This window comes from Corvus kubaryi, unplaced genomic scaffold (genome assembly GCF_017639235.1).
Source record: "Corvus kubaryi isolate FWS band 111438036 unplaced genomic scaffold, C.kubaryi_AGA036_p1.0 37385, whole genome shotgun sequence".
In the NCBI taxonomy this organism is placed as follows: domain Eukaryota; kingdom Metazoa; phylum Chordata; class Aves; order Passeriformes; family Corvidae; genus Corvus; species Corvus kubaryi.
This window is the reverse complement of record NW_024581127.1, coordinates 9,515,743-9,535,728: the sequence shown is the minus strand read 5'-3', so window position 1 is coordinate 9,535,728 and position 19,986 is coordinate 9,515,743. Positions and strand designations below refer to the sequence as shown.

Below are 19,986 nucleotides of genomic sequence, written 5' to 3'. Positions count from 1 at the left end.
AACAGAGACAACTCCATCTGTATGAAGTTTGCTCTACTGTCCTACTCAATTTACCATCTCACTTAATGATAGTTTTTATTCTCTCATATATATATATTTATAGATTCCTATTAATCCTTCTTCACTTGCACACATTCTTCACAGTCATCCTTATTGAAAGCAAGGTATTAATTTAGACTGTGGACTTTTATCTTCATCAGTTTGCAGTATGAACAGCATTTCTTTCTTCTCCATCCTCCTGTTTTACAGAAATTTTCCATCTACTACATATTTTTTTTCCCAAATAATGGTGTAGTGGAAGGTGTGTGTCCCTGCCCATGGTATGGGGGTTGGAACTAGATGATCTTTAAGGTCCCTTCCAACTCAGGCCTATGATTCTACAAGTGTTTTGCTTATTTAAGTGCACGAACATTCTTGCAAGTATTGTGCTATCCAGTCCAAATATACAAAGTTAAAATTTTCTGTAATAGCAGTACTCCGTTGGTGTTTATTTTCCCAGTAATATCACAAGTTCTCCATCTGTATTCAAATTTGTTTGTGTGTTTTAATGAACACAAAACTCTAGTTTTTCGGTCTCTCCCTCACAAATGGCTCTGAATATTTTAATTTTATTGCACTTTTTTGAAAATCAACATGTACAGCAGCTGTAAACTGAAAAGAAGATGCTTTAAAAAATACATTCTTAAAAAAGAATGTGAGTTTGATTTGATCTCTAATTCATCATTGGTTGTACATTACCTTTTGGGGGAGTGAGGAATGTTATAAAAGCTCTATTAAATTCTTAGGCTTGGAAATAAGATAATTCCTGAATACATGCTTTGTGCTCCAGTATTGACAAAGATAAATGCCAGAATTCATTGAGATGAAAGGTAGATAGACGAGGTGGAACACACACCGTACAGCTGCTCCCATTGCTGAGGCATGGGACAAAATGCCTCAGGAAGAAACAGATACTGTTCTATTTTGTTCAACTCTCTGACAATATGAACGTTCTTCAACGCCGATTACTGAAAAGAAAAACATCTGCAAAGACATCCAGGAGCATCTTTCTTTAAGATATGGGGGAAAAAAAGGATACCTGTTCTTTTCATTTTGCAGTAGAAATGCAGAATCATAGCTGGTTGTACACTGAGGGTCATACCTGGAATTCACAGTTGCTGCGAATTTACACATGACTGAAAGGTGGTGACACCAGTTTCAGTTAATAAAGAAAAGCTTTCAAACTATAGGAATAAGATTTTGATTTTTCTAGTAATTTCTCTCGTGAGGTGTGGGAAACTGGGAAGCTTTAAGTGTTTGTCAAAACCTAATAGGCGGTAATTACTTGAATCACAGGGCTGCCCTGCTGTAATTAATATATACATTATATGCACTAAATTCATAAGGATTTAGGGTCCCAGAAAGATTTGGGTAATTTTTACTGGTTGTTTTTTTTTTTTCTCTAAGACACATGAGGCAGCAGGATTAGAATCCACATATTTGGAGTTTGTTACCAAGGTAATCAATGCTGAGCTACACTATTCATCAAAGGAAGAAAGGCAGTGGAACAAAACTGTGTGCACTTTATTCTTCAAGGGAAAAACAAAACTTTAAAGCATATTTGCCCTGAGGCTGATGCTTTTGTGTAATAATAGTCCGAGAACTGAATGGAATCAGAGGAGGTGCATGAGGAAGCAATATAAATTTCAGACTGTTATTTTCCTTTTGGCAACATACAAATCATGTGTTTGGTGTTGGAACCAAACCATTTCAGTAGTTCATAAACTTCTGTCTATTCTACCTTTCAAAAGCAGTAGAGGAAACATGCAAACAAAGCAAAGTGCACTCATTGTCTGATTTGCAGGCAATTATTCTTTAACAAGTTTGTCTCCTTCAAAAGTATAAACTAATCATGAATTTTCAGAATTATGTAGCATTTCAACTAACTGATCAATGTGCTTCGTGCAAAAAAAAAAATTCCTGTCCAAATTAGAGATACTCAAGACCAGATAGGCATGTATGAACTTTGGGAAGATAGAATGTTTGTGTGCAGACAAGAAATAAACACCTTTTTTTTGTACCTGAAAACAGAGAATAAGTGATTCTGTATGATCCTCAAATTTTTGAGGATCTATTTGACTGGACAAACGGAAACCTGGATGAGCTATTAAACTAAGCTCCAACACCTAAAAAGTACTCAAGTGTTTGTCCCCCTTGTATTACAAGCATATGTATCAAAGAAAGGAGCAGCAAGGTTTTCTAGTAAGTTCTTGGTACTTTCAATCACCACTTTGCATAAAAACAGCAATCAATTTATTTTTTATGCAAGTCAATTTATTGGCTCTCTGAAGACATAAAAGCAGTTATTTCAAGTGCAGACAACTAATCTTGTTTTACTGCCCCAGTAACAAGAGATTAAAACATCACAGTCAATGGCTTTTAGGTAGAAAGACTCAAACCCTCGTCTCAGTTATTTGTGTTAAAATTTTCTCCTCACCAAGACCAACTGCATATGCATATGAGAAGAAATTTTACACGTAAGACATAGTACAGTAGAAAAAAATGGTTGCTTATGAGCTTTCTGTAGTAACATTTTTATGTGTTGAGAAGATATACAGACTCAGGATTTGAAAGAAGATCTAAGGGACTCCTAAAATCAATACCCTTGCAAGTTCTGCACTCATGGTATCAAAAGCTGATCTTCTGATAAAATTAAGCCAGTGCTGAAACATCTGTAAACAGGATTCAATCAGTAGTTTAGCTTCTACTCACATGAACTCAGTTTTAAAAAAGAAACTGCTTTATACTGAGCAAAATACATTCCTAATAGACTAAAACACTAACTTTCAATGGAAATTCAGCAATACGTAGAACATTTCTAAATTAATAAAAAGGATCAAAATCTGCCCTCAGTTTCATTTCTGAATTCTCACTGAATCTTGCTGGTAATAACAGCAGAATTTGCCCAGTGTCGCCCATTCATTACTTCCCTGTTGGAGCACCATTTTTCTAGTAAGGGTGGAAAGTGAAATAGTTAAGGAGAACTTGGAAATGCCTATTTGTAACCCTGCTTTTCTCAGACGTTGACATATCCCTTATAAATGCTGCTGTGAACATGTTTGTGGCAACATCTGCAGAAGAACACCCACTGCTACCCACTGATGAGTTACAGGAACACAGAGAGCCCAGAAGCTTCCTGTGCAGCAGGATTTATGCACCACCTTTGACCAATCTCCTCTATGTCCAATACTGAATAATCACCTGGGTGTTGAATATAATGTAGATCTTTATTCACATGATCTGTATGTGGGCTCAACCTAGATGGTACTTGTGTTACACTGAAATGACAAAGTTTACATGGTGAAGGACAGGGGAAGTTGATTTAGAAGTTTCTGTCTGCCAGCGATTCCTTGCTTGGATCATATTTACAAGCTGATGTGTCTCCCCAGAAAGGAACAGAGCCAAACAGAATCCACGTATATTCTCCAGCTACAGAGTCAAATAAACAAACACTTAGGTGACTTAGCCTGGATTTTTCAGTAGTGGGAATGACAAATGACACATATGAATCATCCAGAAAGATCCTTTCCATATGCAACAAAATCCCTAATACGTGAAACCATTAAGGTGTCAAAACTAAAAAGCAGGGAGAGCATCAAAAATCCATCATTCTGGGAGATAACATAGAGCAGCAGAAGAAAGGCACTTCCCCCTCAGCAATACTAAAGCTGCTATACTAAATACAGGGCAATATGATACCAGCAGGACTCTACACTGGATGGGTGAAGTAACAGCAGCAGTGAAAGAAGAAAAGATCAACAATGGCAGCAGCAGGATATGGCAAAGACAGCAAATGCTGAAATGACAGCAAGGTATCTTTTCTTCTTCACACAGAAACTGAGTATGCCTGATTTTACCCTCAGAACACTAATGTAATCTTGGACAAAAAACTACGAACAAGACAGGGAAGGGAAAATCTGGTATGTTAAAGGGGTACTTATTCTTTGGATGTCTCCTCTGAGGGTGGGGTGTCTGAGCAAGATCACAGTGTAGAGACAGGCATTTCCCTCCTGTTCATCTACTGTTACTTCTGCTTTCCTGAACTACTGGTTCATTTTTCTGCCTTACTATATGTCCTTTGAAATTAATTTTAAATGTTGAAACTGAGCCTATTTTTCTTACAAGACCACAAGGCAGAGAAGTGATCATAAATGCTAAGGCATTTGTGGTCAAGAATCGTAGCATCTCACATTTGCTTATTGTGCTTAAATTTGCATACAGTATTTTTCTGCTTTTCAAAACAGATTCACTTTTACCATTCAGAATTCCAAACTGAGAAACACAGACCTGGATCCAGAGGAAAAGCAGTAGACAGCAAAAACTAACTACACTTTGGGATGCAGGGATTTTCTCACTCAGGTTCAGCAGAGTGAGACTTGAGATTTCACTTGAATGAGGCTCTCACTATCCTGCCCTTCAGAGGCTGAGGTGGGCGCCAGTTGTCAACAAGAGGGCTCATGGGTTCATTCTCATTGTTCTTGGAAAGGCTGCGGAGCTTTGCCATCTGCAAGGAAAAAAAATTAAAGTGTCCATGTGGAAGCACTGTGGACCTTACTGCCTAGAACAAACTCTGAGATGAAAAAGGAACTTTCTTATATAATGATAAGCACAGAGTGACAATGACAGTCTCTAACAATACTGGTAGAGATTGGTGATAAAGATCACTGCAGCCCAGCAGCTAGCACTGTTTCTATGGATCTCCACACTCTTCATCCACAGAACAGTGCATCATCTGACCCTTGCATGGGCTTCTTCTGGATTCTTCTCTGATTCACATCCACAGTGTGGAAAAAGAATAGGGCCTTACTGTGACCCTGCTGGAGCTGGGCTACAGGCTCTTGTTAAAATACAGCTACCTGTGAAGGAGGAGGCACCTATGTCGGTGCAAGGCAGTCTGATAGAAAAAGCTGGTGCAGAAGTTTGTATTTTTTTGCTGTAAGGCAGAGATCCGCCAACTGGATTATTAAGCTGAATCATGAATTCAGCACTCAGCTGCTGTTCTTCAAATCAACTTAATTTCAATGTTGCTTTATTAATTGTTACCCTTTCATCCAAATGAAAAATAAATCTATTCTGAAAACAGCCATTTCAGTAAAAAGGATATACCCTGACTTGTATTGCTGACCAAATTTTTGACACAAGAACTAAAAAAGTCACCTTATCCAGACTGGCTCTTTTTTTCCCCTCTGTAAATGCACATTTGAGCTATGTGAATACAAGAGGTACGTTAATTTGTATGAACATTTAGATTTGCGGGTTCTAGGTAGTTTGATTTTCCTCACTGACAGCTTTTAAGAAGTCAAGATCTGGACCAGCAATTTCTTAAACCAGGAAACCATCAAAATATTAGTCACACTTGCCACTTAATGGTCAAACACACAGAATGAACAGAGGCTGCTGTGATGGCTGAATTTTGTGGCTCGGGGGCACTTCTGCCTTAGCAGGTTTTCAGGGTCCCAAGAACACCCCTGCTGAGGCTGGTCCAGGAGGTGTCATGCAAGAGGGCCTGATTCTCAGGGTCAGTTTTACAGCCCATTCCAGCAGTCCATTCTGCAGGCAATTTCTCACTGTCCACAGCTAAAGCTTGCCCTACCAAAAAGTGCAAGGTAACACAGGGCTTGCAAATCATCACACTGACATACTGAGACACTGCTGACAACTGGTAAAGGAGTAGCAGAACTGGCTGGAGTTTACCTGGTCTGAGCTGACTTCAATAGGCTCCCTTAGGAGAATCCAAGTGATGCACTCCTCACAGGGGGGTGTGGTGAACGAACCGTGGTAGGTCCAGTAGTCCCGAGATTTGGGGAAAAGAATTGAAGGATCAAAGTGCTGAAAAGGAGCCTCTTTTCCCTTAGGGAAACAAAAAAATTCTCTGCAGTAACTCTAGAGATATGCATCTTAAAAGACAGCAGTATCTATGTTATTATAAAGGAACTAATTAAATACCGAGATTCATGCAAGAAATCAATCTCCTTTTCTTCCTGTCAAGCACATTCCCAGCAATTAATAATACCTGACATTTTGATTACATTAATAAATTAAAAGAAATTACAAACTGAATTGTGTGGGATCAAAGCAAATTCATTTTTACATTTTTCTATTCTGGAATTATCAAAATTGGTTTTTATTTTGGGCCACTTGGGATAAAAGTTGAAGCCTGTGGCACTGCTGGTACTGTTACCCTTTTTATCCAACAGGATAGTGGCCAAGCATTTATCCCAGATTCATTACATTCTTCTCTTCTATCTGAAGGAACTGAAATCTGCACCTCTCTCCTACCAAGATTGTGCTCTAATTATATATTCATGGTGGCACTCTCAGTCTTTTTGTCTATTACACTTAGTGTAAAAAATTAAAATATTTCCTGTAAGAGTACTAGGTCCTAAGTATCTTACAATTAGAGGTGATTACCACAAGACAAGGGAGAAAGGAGACACTAGACAACATTTCCTGATTAGTCTGCCACTGAATAGGATAGTATCTCCACAGGACTGTGATGAGTATTCCTTGTTTCCTCTGGGCAACAAAAACTAACCAAGGAAATTCAGTTCACTTCTCTATTGGTACTTTGGATGCAGTTCTGGAAAGCAAGATATATTATTCCTATTTCCTTTTTCTATCATGGAGAATCTTCTCTAGATTAGAACAAAGTGAATGGCAGGAGCTGAAATCGTTTCCAAGCATCCTTGCACCGATTAAGAATAGAAAGAATAACATCAAGACTGCAGTTATATCTTCCTGAAAATACTGTTCTGTAAGTTCAATATGGGCTTGGAAATAACTTCACAAAATTGTGCTTTTTCAGTAAACACAGTATGGTGTCCAAGAAACTCAGAGCAATTGAAACTGCATGTGTGATAAATACACCAGTGATGCCACCCACTAATCTTTCCAAAAAATAAGTAATCTTGGGAAAATGTATGTGATGACAGAAAAGAAGTTAAGAGATAATATACAATATGTGGTTTATTGCATATGCACCTATCTTTCTCTGCTTTACTTCAACTGTTGCTTTTTCCAGAACTGCTGTATGTAAATGGCCAAAAAATGATATAGGCATTATGAGAGAAAGCCATCAAAACAGATACCACTGACACAGCAGGCTGGGGCATGGATAGGGTGAAAAAAATAACCTTCAGTTCCCTCAGCAGAAAGAACTTAACTGCCTTTGAAGAATGAGTTGAAAAAATAAAATTAGTATGACTCTTACAATGGTACAAAGGAGAGAGGAGCTTTCAGGCTCAGACCTGCACATCAATGGCAGTACTAACACATACGAACATTAAATGCAAGGAATTCTGCTAAATTTTCAAGAAAATGCCTACAAATTTGGTGATCTGGTGGCATGTTCAAGGTGAAATAAAGAAAAGGACTTTTAGCATTATTAGAATCATAAAGTTTATCATTAAGTAGAATTCCTAAAGTATACCTAGAGATTAAGTTTATGTTAAATATTAATGCTAAATGACAATAGATGCAATATTGCAGTTCTCTGGAAATAGCTCCCTTCAGCAGCTGCATCTATGCAGTAGGTATGGACTGGTGCCTTAGATCATTAATTAAACTGAAAAACAGTTTAGAATATATTTGCAATGCTATTTGTGCTAGTATCATAGGAAGAGATAACTCAGGACTGGTGCAGAAACTGCACCATGTAATTCCTTTTATAAATAAATACAGTTCCTTCTTAAAGCTAGTAACATTTTTAATCTCCCTTACACTGACTGGGAGCCTGCTCCATCAGTCCTACTAATTTCTTCTCATTTTAGGCTAACTAAATTTCTGACTCTGCTATATGCATCTGTTTTGGCCACTGTTGTCCTCAAATTCAAAAAGCTTTTGATTTCTTCTTGGTATTGGCCCACTTGCGTATTTTTTACAGAGCAGTATCAATAAGACTATCAATTGTGTATGCAAGGATTAATTAAAAAATCCTCTTTAACAAGAATACTTGCAGAAGTGAGGAGTTAAGTATTTAATTAAGCAAAAGAAAGTATCCTGCTCCGCAGTCCAATGTATCATCTCTGGTGCTACTGTTTGGCATCAAAATGATGGCAAAGTATGAATCTGAACTACTGATTCCTGCTTCTGCAGCTTTCCAGCTATGTTAGGTCACAAAAATTGTTTCGATACCTTGGTCTTAATGTTTTCAATTTCTTCAAGAATTCTCTTCATCTCTGGTTTGGGAGTTTTTCCAACCTGTAATGCAAAGCACAAATACTGTATCTTTTTCATCATGTTCCACAGTATTTTAAAGAAACTCAGCACATCCCATCTGTCACATCAGGCAACAGCAGTCTCAGAGAATCCAGTAGAGACTGACAGAATATTATGTGCGTTTAAAAAACATCTGAAATAGCAGACTCCAGTAACTGGCTTTGCAATTTGAACGTGTTGAAGGACCCTAGAAGGCATCACACCTGTCTGAGGAATGAACTGCACACTCAGTGTCACTACCCAGGGCCTAACCCTTGGCTCCTGCTTCAAAAGCAACCCACAGCCACTCTGAGCTGTCTGAGCACTTGGCACTTGGCAAAGTCCTGATGGCCTGAAGGGCTGTAGCTCTGCGGACACTTCATTCTGCAGCACATATGCAGTCAGGTCAGACTTGATGTGAGACATGTGATGAATTCATGTCTAGATGTCCTCAAGCTATGGGGTCACTTTATTGCTTGTGTCCATGACATTCAGCACTTCCAAAAGCTTTGACATCCCAGAAGAATAAAGGCAGTATGGATAAGATGTACTGTTATTGCCATGTTTTGTTCCAGAATAGATTAACTTCAATTCCTCAGAAGATAATTCAATCCTGTTTTAGTAGTATCCCAAAACCCAGTAATGGAACATGACAAATTCAGAGAATAAACAATAGCTCCTTCATCAAAAAGCAAGAAGGAAGCAGGGAAAGAGGGCCAGAAGATATAATGATACTACTTACTTTTCTAGACCTTTTAGCTGACCATAGCATGGTTAATAGGAGCATAGTAGTGTGCTTTGTAAGTTATATAAATTTTAGCCTAAAATAGACCAAAAGGAATGAAAAAGGAAGAATAATTGAAGGACATAGTCATAGGGGAGAATCTGGACAGGTGCTGACCTTCAGTTTAAACTAACCACAAGAGAAAAGGTCAGGTTGGCTCACAGTGTAATAGAATTAAAATGACACTGGATCTAGTCTGTCCAGGGACATTAGCAAAATTAATTACATCCACTTGCTCTTGCTTGTACAAAAGCCACTTCCTAGTGATAAAACAATAAAAGGATATCTATTCCCTGATGGTGTGTTCAAGCTGAAATGCCCACCTGCAGCTAAAAGGACTGAAGTTTGTGTAATTTATCACTATTAGGCTGTGTGCCTGTTACCATTTCTCAATGTCCTAGACCACATACAGGTTTGATACCAGGATTGCTTTCTTTCTGTTAAGTTTACAAAAAAATCAATCTGAAAATACTGGTACAGTATTATTTTGTTAAAAAGTTTCTGTATTCCAATGTTAAAATGTTGAGTGATATTTTACCATGAATTCTTTCTTTTTGGAGTAGGTTTGTTGAACTCATTTTGATTCCCAGCTCGTGTGGGAATCAACAAGAGACCGGAGAAGGCAATCAGTCAACATAACCTTGCTGACAGGCAGATACAACACCTGCTAGCAGACAACAGACAAGAGGAAACATTCAGCCTATGCAGACCCTCCTCCTCACCCAGTGCACACCACAGGAAAGGGCTGCAGTGCAGGAAAAAACAATGGTAACTTTTCCCCTGGCACTAGAGAAAGATGAAAAATACAGAAAATTATAAAGACTGAATATATGCCACTTACTTTCAGAAAAATGCCCACAACAGCTACACCATCAGGTTGTTTTAAAGCTCCAGCAAAATTACCGTGTTTTGGATTCCAGTGCACCATGTGTAACTAAAAAATCAATTAAACCTCAGTTATAAATACAAGAAATTGCCAACAGCACAATCTTCACTTTAAATTAAATTGAGTAAAGATTCCATTACACAGTAAGTAAAGGAATGGATATCAAAAAGAAAACTGTATGTAAGTATTTCCTACTGCTGTTCCCATGCTTTTCTATGCTCACATTTTCCAAAAAGCATTGCTTTGCATTTAACTGAAGCATAGGACAAAGAAAATGGTGTTTACCACACAATATCAGACAATACAACTATAAATAGTTTAATCCAAACACATGACATTCACTCATGCAGTGCATAAAACACCTACTGACATGCACTTCATCTCAAGTACATTTTTAGATCTTCAGGTTATACAAATGTCAGCTCAAGGATTTACACGGGGTTGTATGTAGTTCATACATTATTGGTTTGTATCTCTTATTACTCTCAGCACATTGCACCAGATGGGAGTGGGGATATAATCTGACATTTCCTTCTCATATCTACTGTGGGATATAATCTGACACTTCTTTCTCATATCTACTTTCAGCAATGCTGTATTTTCAGGATGTATTTCAAATTTTTGTATCTCTATCCAGAAAATCTCTAGCTCATGCAAAATCTCTACAAATGCTGCAACCAGCCGTGTGCAGTCTCAGGTTAAGTAGCATCTAGAACAGAGTCATACAGGGGGGAAATAAAAGTCTTCTTTTTTAAAGATTACGTAAAATAACAACAAAAAAATTTGTCCTGAATATAAATTACTCTATTGTTCTGTTTCTTTTCTCTTGAGGGTAAGGGTTTTATTGCTAAGGATAAAGTTGGAGCAACCATATATCTTTGGTTGCAATGCAGCAAAAGTACATATATTCCAGGCTTTCTTCTCCTGTCCATAAATACACAAGTATTGCTAACAAAAGTAACATAAAAAGTCTGTGCTTGAACTAGCCAAGAAATAGTTTGAGGAAGCAGATTTTTCCTGTTGAGTTGGCCACAGAGAGCAGAACACTAGCAAAGATTGGCTTTGGTTAAGGAATGGGGGAAAAAATTCCTAAGCCATCACCCACAGTCATCTCTGCAATGTTTGTGCACATTGACCCTGAAAATGTCTGCCTTGGTTTTGTCCTGGGAGAGGTGGGCAAACTCCTCCAAGCTCTGGGCCCTGAGAGTTTAGGTGGAAGGCAGGAAAATACTACTGAAGGATTTTTGTGGGCATAGTTATGTATTTTGAACTTACTCTCAAATAAGATGGAGGAAGGAGGTAACCTCTCCTAGCAATTCTCTAGCATCAATAGTTAATTCACTTATATTTAGGACTTGAAGAAGTCTTCAAGGCCTAAAGCATTCATGAATTTTAGCAAACTAGGATAACAGTCCTGCAGTAGTTTACATTAAAAAACCCAAACAAAACCCAAACATCATATTTTCCATGGTTCCTGAAAACAAACCCAGCTATTTTGAAGCAGAGATGTTCAGAAACTAAAACATACTCTCAATCAGTTTTAAGATGGATCTAATTATCCATTTGATATGGATATTATCAAATGTGCTTTTAGTGAGTTTTTCTGTTCTTCCTGAATTAACTTGGTAACTCAAGACACACCAGAAATGACTAAAAGCCAAAAAACATCAGTAGATCTTCCTATTTGGAAATAACAGATTGCTTTGTCGCAAATATTTTTGAAACAGTCCAAGATACCAGCAAAAACTCTGGCATGAAGAAAAGAAATCCATGTTAGTAATATACTTGCAGGGATACATTTGTTGGCAGATGCAACTTATCCCACTGCATGTTAACCGATGCTCACAAGTTTCACAGACAGACAAAAATTGATAGCTAAATACTTGCAAGAGGGAGAACGGTTAGTCTGTTCAGATGGAAAATCAGTCAAACTCCAGTTAGCACTGAAGGCCACTATCAAACATCCGCCCTACCTCTGCCGCGTGTTTCACGCCGTCTATGACGTGCTCGGAGCCATGGTCGTCGGAGGAGCCCCAGTGGAGGTGCAGCTGGCGCAGGCGGTAGGCGCCGGTGAGCGGCCCCCCTCTCAGCACTGCAAGGACACTGCATCAGCACCCCCACGACACCCACACACGCCTTCCCCCCGTGGGGACCCACCACAGCTCCTCTCCTAAAGCCAGCTCATCGCAAGGAGCCCACAACACTCGCCAGTTTACATGGCTGGGGCTGAATTGTGTTGTCAGGAGCTCTGTTTGATATGAAAACTGTGGAAGCTGCTGTGAGTCAAGCACGGGATCAAACCCCAGTTGCCCAACATGCCTCTTTTTTCCTGGCAAGTGGACACACTACAGTTCCTGGTATGGAGAGAGAAGAGAGGTGTTCACAGGTGATTCTTGTCAAGAAAGGGTCTGTTTTGCCAAGATGGGAGTTAGGGCTGTTAAGTTAACTCTAGTCCATGACTGGCATACTTTTTACAGGTCAGACAACTAAACAATGGTTACAGATGGTTAGCTCCTTCTAAAAAAAAAAAAAAAATTAAAAAAAGATCTATTTCTTGGAAGTGAGGGAAGACAATAAAGTTTAGGTAAAATGAGTTAGAAAATTGTTCTTGAGCCACCAACGAAAGAAATTACGATGCTGTTACTTCTGCTGTGCTTAGCCAACTAATGCTGACCATGCATCAGTCTGGCGCTTGACATCAACTCTGACTTTCAAAACATCACACCTCCTCTTTCAGCCTGGAGATTCTTTGGAGCAGGGACTGCTTAGAGGATAAGCTCTCAAATGTATTTTTCATTCATTACCTAAGGTTGGAATGAGTCGTGTTTCCTTACACAGAAAGCTGATAATGTAGTTCACAACTGCAGTGCCAGAAGACCTTGTTTAAATAGCATTCAATTTTGAACTTCTACCAATAGCTTTAAAGTTCAAAGTTAACATTGAAATAATAAATCCTCTTTTGCCCAATGGTCTCAAACGAATTCTTGATATCATATATGTTGGAATACTTCCACAGAGCAAGAGGTTTAATTTTGCAGTTTCTCTTTTTAGGTGGTAGGAGTCACAACCACCAAGGGGAGAGCCAGAAAAACAGCACTGTTGAGACTTACGCATGTAGTTCCTCTTGCTTTTCTTACTTTGTTCATACATAAATAATCATAACTCAGTATACTATTGAGTAATATTGAGTAAACCTTCTGTAAAAGCCTTCAATGGAAAATATTTATTATTATTATTATTTCACTTTCAAATATAGGACAAAAAAGGCATAGACTCTAAGGCTCAACTCCTCTGAAGTATTTGCTTGCCATTTCACACGGGAATCAATGGGAGGCAGGGACTTGCAGGAGCTGAATTTATGTGACCTGTCTACATTTAGAAGCTAAGTCAGTGTCAGAGTTGGAGACTCATTCATCACTCGTTTCTTACAGGTGGTCCTTTACAGAACTCAAAGACTGTGAAGCACTTGAAAACAGCACTTCATAACAGTATACAAATCTCTCTAGCATAAAACAAAATCATTTTAATATTCAACATTTTCCATGTCATTGGAAAAAAAATTTCTTCAACTATATTTATTTTTCCAGTTAAAATGGAATCTGTGGCTACTACTTATCCTCATCTCTTAGCACTGCAGAAGCCAATAAATGAAGGAAATAAAATATCTATGAAATTCTTTCTCATGTGGTCTTTCAGAGCTGTCAAACATTGTATTTGATTCTGAACAGACATATGCCTATGAAACACTCGTGTCCTAAATTACTGTCCAGGAACCTGCAGAAAGTAAGGGCAGCCAGGAGTGAATGTACACTCTGGATGCCTAAAGGAACAACAGAGGTGATGGGGAGGGGAGAGACAGGGAGGGAATGGAGGGAAGATGATTTAAAGGAAGGGCTGCACCCAGGGCTGCATTTTGCTTGGGCAAATCAGGGTCTTTCTCCAACACTCTTCCCTGGGCAGACAACTTCTTGAGCAGCTTGTCTAAAATATTTCAGCCTTTAGGAAGCTGTGAAGAAGACAGAACAACCATGTGAAAATGTTCATTACCAATTTACTTCCCATGCTTTCAGTCACGGCATTGATTTTATGCAGTGCTTTTGGAAGAGCATTCTGGCCTATAAATGGGACCTGTTACAAGGGCAGGTAGTGATAGGGCAAGGAAGAAGTCTTCAAACTGAAAGGGAGTACGGTTACATTGGATATTAGGAAGAAATTTTTTACTGTCAGGTTGGTGAGGCACTGGAACAGGTTGCCTGGAGAGGCTGTGGATGCCCCATCCCTGGAAATGTTCAAGGCCAGGTTGGATGCATCTTTAGTAACCTAGTAGAGTGGAAGGTGGTGATGAGGGTGTGGTTGGAACTAGGTCATCTTTAAGGTTGCTTCCAATCCAGACCATTCTGTGTTTCTATGGCGATAAAAGGGCAATTTATGAGACCACTGTGTAGAAACTGTGGTAATAAATACTAAAGGACCATAAAAATACATAACTTAGAGACAGTCCCCATCCTAAATAGCTGAGATTCCATCTGAGAGACATGGAAAAATAACAAATAGCTGTAGTGGTAAATGAAGAAATCCAAGGAAACAAGGGCCTCATCAAGATAAACGAGCAGGAGAGTGATCTTTCAATGTACTATGAATATATTTAATTAGTGATATAGCTTACTAAGAACAAAATCCCAATACAAATGCTATCAAAGCAGATACAGAAAAATACGAAGAAAAGTAACTGTTTTCCCTTAATAAGCTTTCCTTCTTGATGAAGGACCAATCAATACTGCATGCTTTTGAGATGTCTTTGCATTATATGATATTGGGAATTTATTATTCATTTTGACAGTTGTTGCCTATCTGCATCCAGAGCTACAAAGATGCAGCTCTGCAATCAAGTTTTGAACAATTTAATTTAGCGATATGAGATTGCTCACTCTCAGTTGAATAACAAAGCCATTTCGTAGCTTTCCAGAAACTATAAAATGTTATTTACATAAATGCTATTTTCATTGCTTTTTCAGGCTGTGAAGTACCTGAAGAACTACCATGTAGAAGCAACCAAGATCACAGTCAGTAGCAATGTATATACAAGTTTTTTGTTTACAAAGTGCCTCAGAGCGCTCTAAACCCTCTGGGCACCACTCTATTCCCTTACACAAAACCTGAAAATGTGGTGTCTCTGTTGAAGGAGGTGAGATAGGGAGAAGTCCACCATCCAGCTGAGTTTGTATTTCAGGGTGCTCCTGCAGCTACAGCCTTCCTGTCCCACTGCAGATCCACCAGAATAAACTCCAGGAGCACTTTTTTTACGTTCCCAAGTGACTTTTCCCTGCTGGCCTGCACAGACTGGACACTAAAGGATACTTTTTGATACATGGTGCTTTGAAAACCTTGATTCCTAACAACCATCAAGAAAATCCAAACCAGAAACCGACCTGATCGATCAAAAGTGTCGTCGAAGACGACGCGGCAGGTGCGCCCGTTGTTCAGGATGGTTTTCGCTGCCCCGGGGTCATAGCTGGCGTGCCAGGAGGAGAGAGAGGAGTCGTGCTGCACGTCCTTGCTATTGATCTCAATGGGCGACTGCTTGTCGCCCTTGGCCAGGGGGTAGTTTTCGTGCCAGCGCTCGGGTCCTGAGGGACAAAGACAAAGAGACGTCGGCCCTGCTCAGCCGGGCTCGTCCCGGCCCCCCGCGGCCCCGAGCCCGCTCACCGTTGTCGCTGTCGTAGCCCCACACGGACTGGGCCATGGTGCCCGCGCCCCGTCCCGCTCGCTGCGCTGCGGCTCCCGGGTGGTCCCCTCCCTCCCGGCCCGGGGGGCTTTTTATAGACCGCCGCGGCTTCGCGTCCTCCCCGCAGGGCTGGGCAGGGCTGGGCTGGGGGCGGCCGCCGGGCAGAGCCGTGTTCTCCCCCGGAGGAGGCAGAGGGATGCGGGCGGGGCCCGGCGGCTCCCTTCATCCCCGTCCCGCGGACAGAGGGTCCGACGGCGCGGCCGGGCCGGTGTTGCGGTGGAGCCCCCGGGGCCGTGGGTCCCGGCTCGGGTGAGGAGCGGCTGCCTGGAGCGCTCAGCAGCTGCACCAGCTCCGGGAGCGGAGGGCGGGAACGCAACTCTCCCCTCTGCGGGAAGCACACCCGGAGATTCTGGACGAGCTCCCAGGGCGGGCAGTCTTCCCCACTCCAGCTTCCCTGCTTTCACAAATGCTCCCATGCAACAGCTCAGAAAGGCCCTATGTCTGCCTGAAATGATATCTCATAGCCTGCGAATATCCCATTGTGCGAAGGGATACTCTGCCAGCCTCAAAGGAGGCCATTCCTGACCATTAGCTCAAGTCTGGGTTTGATGTCCAGTCAGTTCTCCTTCATGCAGGGAGCTTTACACGAAATATTTTTCTCGTGTTAGGCATCTTAGCAGTGGGTATTTTGGTCAGGAAAGCATTTGGTTTTCAGATGATGGGGAGTTAGTGACCATATAGTTGTGTTAGTGGGCTTTGTCTGCACATCTATTTTGAATACTCAGAGCTTTTCTCGCAAATGCCAGCTTTGCTGTGATCTCCCATAGCTTTGTCCATCCATGCTAACACTGCTGCAACTCTGTCTACCTTGAGCTAAATACTACCTCAAACTGCATAACTCTAAATACTACTCCAAGATAAATATTTGGGAGTCAGTCAAGAAGCATCACAAACCATGGAGATTTCAAACACAGTTGCAGCGAACTTGTACCCATCAGCACTGTAATGCAGCATGGAAATAAACCTGCAGCTTTGAAAGGTTCTACTTTTCATGTTGGTGAGGTACAGGAAAAAGGTTGAGAAGCTGCAATATACAGAGCCTAGGACTAATTTGGTGCTATTTGATGTCCCAAAACCAGCTGGAAGATAAAGGTTGCCCTTCTAGGTGGCCAGTGTAGCTAGGCTAATGAAGATCTAAATATAGCCTTTGTTTAGCGTAACTAAAATGACTTTATTTAACTTGTTTAGTAAATTTGTCTTGCTCTGAGTTTAATCAGAAGTAGATATCCTGCATCCTTTGAGACAAAGGTAGGACAAGATCTCTCACTTAGGAATCTGCATTTGAGAAAATGTCTGTAGTCATGTAGATAGTATTTTTACATGGAGAAGATACATCAAATTGAAACTCAGTAAACCTTAGGAACTTACACAATATTTTAAGGGGCATCCTTTTACTATCTTTAAAGGAACAGAGATGTGTTCATCATCAAAGTGTCCTTCAAAACATGTAGTTCCTCATATCTTTTTAGGCAGAATTCAATTAAGAAAATACTAGGAGGTGATTTAGGTACAATGGTATGGAAAATTACATCTTTTTGCTTTCAAAAGAGAACTCTGAGACAAAAAAAATTTCTTTGTCATCAATCAAATTGATAATGTCACATCTGTTGAAAGGGCAGGGACGTAAAATTGACACCTGTTGCAATTTTAATTCAGAAAGCTTAGGCAGTAATCCTTTTGAATTGGTTTCTACCTTATCTGTCTAGAGAGAAAAATTTGTGAGCCCATGAAATTCTAATTGGAGCAGCTCGTTTTCTGTCTGTATAAACCGACAGGTTTAGTGGCCTTGTTCATGGAAGTCTCAGAGAGACTTTTAATCGACTTCGTACACACAAAGAAGGCTTATTGTAGCCCTTTGTGGAGGCAAGGAACATGATTTGTGTTGTGGAACACAGAAAAAGGTGCAAGTCAGTTCTTCCCCATGTATTTAAATTCATTGCTCTATGTGAGAATTTTTACAATCTTCTCTGTTAAAGAGCCCCATCCAACGGCAAAAGTCTTCATACTTTCCAGTGAGCTGGTCCTGTTGCATCCAGAGGAGCATCTTTTTGTCAGCTTCTGCACATTGTGCCTTCCAGGCAGTAACTTACACACAAGTGACAAATGTAGGTTCCTGGAGTCAGCCCCAGGTGCTGAGTCATTCCACAGTGTCTCACTGACTGCTTTCTTTTCCTGTTGCTTTCCTCATCAAAGGTAGAGCAAAAAGCAAATGCAGTAGCTTCACCTGCATTAAGAGATAATCAGAATAACATTATTTTTGCATTCCTTAGGATCTACCTTTATCCTTTTCTTTTGATATTGTCTCAGAAATTCATCATCTAACTTGCAAAAACTTGCTTTTTCTGGGAAGTAAACACTTCCATCACAGAAATGCCATTATAATTAAAAGGTCACAGCTTCAAACATTTAAGAGGAGTGGTGCTACATAGTATATTCACAACTTTATTACTGTGATTTCTTTCTATTTTGTAAACCTTGGACATGTTTTGAAAGCCACCAGCCATCTGAAACAACCAAGGCAAGAGCATAACAAGATCAACTTATATCATTCATGAAAAAGTTCAGGATTTCAGCAATTGCAGACATGCTCATGCCCAAAACTGGCATGCAGTCACAGAATTACAATTGGGCGCCTGATGACAACAGTTTATTCAAAAGATTATCAAAATAAACAAAACATGGTGGTCCTGTTGGATACCTATCACATAAGGTGCTCTTCATCCAAAAGAGGGGTTTGTCCATTTGTCACCCAAATGAAAGATTGAAACAGAGGCTCCAGTACAAACAACATGCTATAGCTATGGAACACCATCTGTTGGACATGCAGTTCAGATGCTGCATTTGCTTCTGCTAAACAACCAAGAAGCATCATCTTGCTCATCTTGCTTACAAAAATACCTTACCTGAAGTCACAGAGACTTTCTTTTTTGAGAATGGAAAGAAGGAATAAGCAGAGTGTGGAAAATGGCTCAGAGCCATGGCCTTACCCAGAGCACACAAAACACGTACAGGAGAATGATGCATGGAAAAGTGACTGGCAGCAGTTTTGAGCTCTGCCAGCCATGACTGACTTGGCGCATACCTTGAAATAACTAGAACAACCAAAATACTCTTTCACCTCAGCATGCCAATTTCCAGCTGTCTCCAGGAGCCAGCATGACAGCTAGGAATGGCTGTGTGGCGACACACAGAGGCAAATATGCCAGCAGGATGTAATTCAAGAATGCCTCTGCTTGAAGCTAAGGTTTTACAGGTTTCACCATGCTCAGAGATATTTCCCATGGGTGATTTCATGCAAAGGGCTTTGCTGGAGCGCAGAGTGTGCCCACATTGAATACACGGTTAAATGAGCAAAGGCGTTTACTCACTGCCTGTGGGCAATCTAAATATAAAATATGTTCTACTATATTTAATAGCTTGTGGAAGAAAACAGTACAACAGAAAGGAATCTGATAATATGGAAGGGGCAGCAGTGTTTTTTGACGTATTGCACACTGCATGCCAGGCAGTGCAAGAAAAGCATGCCACTCAGTGCTTTGGATTGAGGGATGCCATGGTGGCATGCCATAGCCAAAAAGCCAAATTGTCATATGCTTTCACTGAGATGCCATGCTGTGGAAAATATTGTAGGAATGAATGCAAACCCCCACTGACAGCCAGATCTTATTGGAAGATATGCCAAAGGAAAATGAGACGCATATTGGGTTGATTTTGCTGTTTTTATACACAGTGAGTTTTTAGCTGCGTTAACACTTTTATTTGTGTAGCACATCTAGCCAAATATTAGGCAGACTTTTAATGCATCTTTCCAGTTCAGAAGATGTGTAACTCAGCAGTCTGCAGTTTAGACTTTAGGACCTTGCTTACAAAATCCCATCATCCTTCTGTTGTGGCTTAAGGCTACATTACCATTTGCAAAACTTAATATTTAGTCAGTGAGATACAATAAACATAGAAACAATAAACCAGACTGTAGATTTAGCAAAAGGAACAAAAAGGTGAACAAGCTTTCCTTGTAGCAGTCTAGTAAAATGAGCATAAATTGAAGAACTAGTGCTAGCATTAAAAAAAAAGTAAATTTATTATTTATCACATACAAATCTGATACAACAAAAATACACTGCCTATTTCAGACACTTTTTCCAGATCTGAAAAACTAACCAGACAAACTCTTCAGGAATATGACTCTTCTCTTTATTCCCATAGGGCTTTTCTTGTATGGCACTCACACTGAAATCCAAATCTGAGCTGGGCTATCTACTTTTATATGCATTGGCACAGTCTGACTTGAAATAA

The 19,986-nt window shown here is 40.1% G+C and overlaps 1 protein-coding gene across 1 annotated transcript; it reads right to left on the bottom strand.

Moving 5' to 3' along the window:
- Nucleotides 1-2,291: 2,291 nt before the first annotated feature.
- Nucleotides 2,292-15,880, bottom strand: LOC121668466 (carbonic anhydrase 3-like). Its single transcript, XM_042036315.1, has 7 exons — nucleotides 15,612-15,880; nucleotides 15,335-15,532; nucleotides 11,879-11,997; nucleotides 9,861-9,953; nucleotides 8,173-8,238; nucleotides 5,734-5,889; nucleotides 2,292-4,543 (listed from the first exon to the last, which is right to left on the bottom strand). Exons 1-7 carry the CDS (start codon nucleotides 15,646-15,648, stop codon nucleotides 4,424-4,426), a joined length of 789 nt encoding a protein of 262 aa, XP_041892249.1. The 5' UTR covers nucleotides 15,649-15,880; the 3' UTR covers nucleotides 2,292-4,423.
- Nucleotides 15,881-19,986: the final 4,106 nt, after the last annotated feature.

What these genes read in the sequence shown, in the direction of transcription:
- LOC121668466 (XM_042036315.1), bottom strand. Translation starts at nt 15,648, where the DNA reads ATGGCCCAGTCCGTGTGGGGCTACGACAGCGACAACG. An exon ending in TTGTGGGCATTTTTCTGAAA is followed by an intron (nt 8,239 to 9,860) that starts GTAAGTGGCATA and finishes TTTGCATTACAG; the next exon opens with GTTGGAAAAACTCCCAAACC. An exon ending in TTGAAGTCAGCTCAGACCAG is followed by an intron (nt 4,544 to 5,733) that starts GTAAACTCCAGC and finishes TTTTCCTTGCAG; the next exon opens with ATGGCAAAGCTCCGCAGCCT.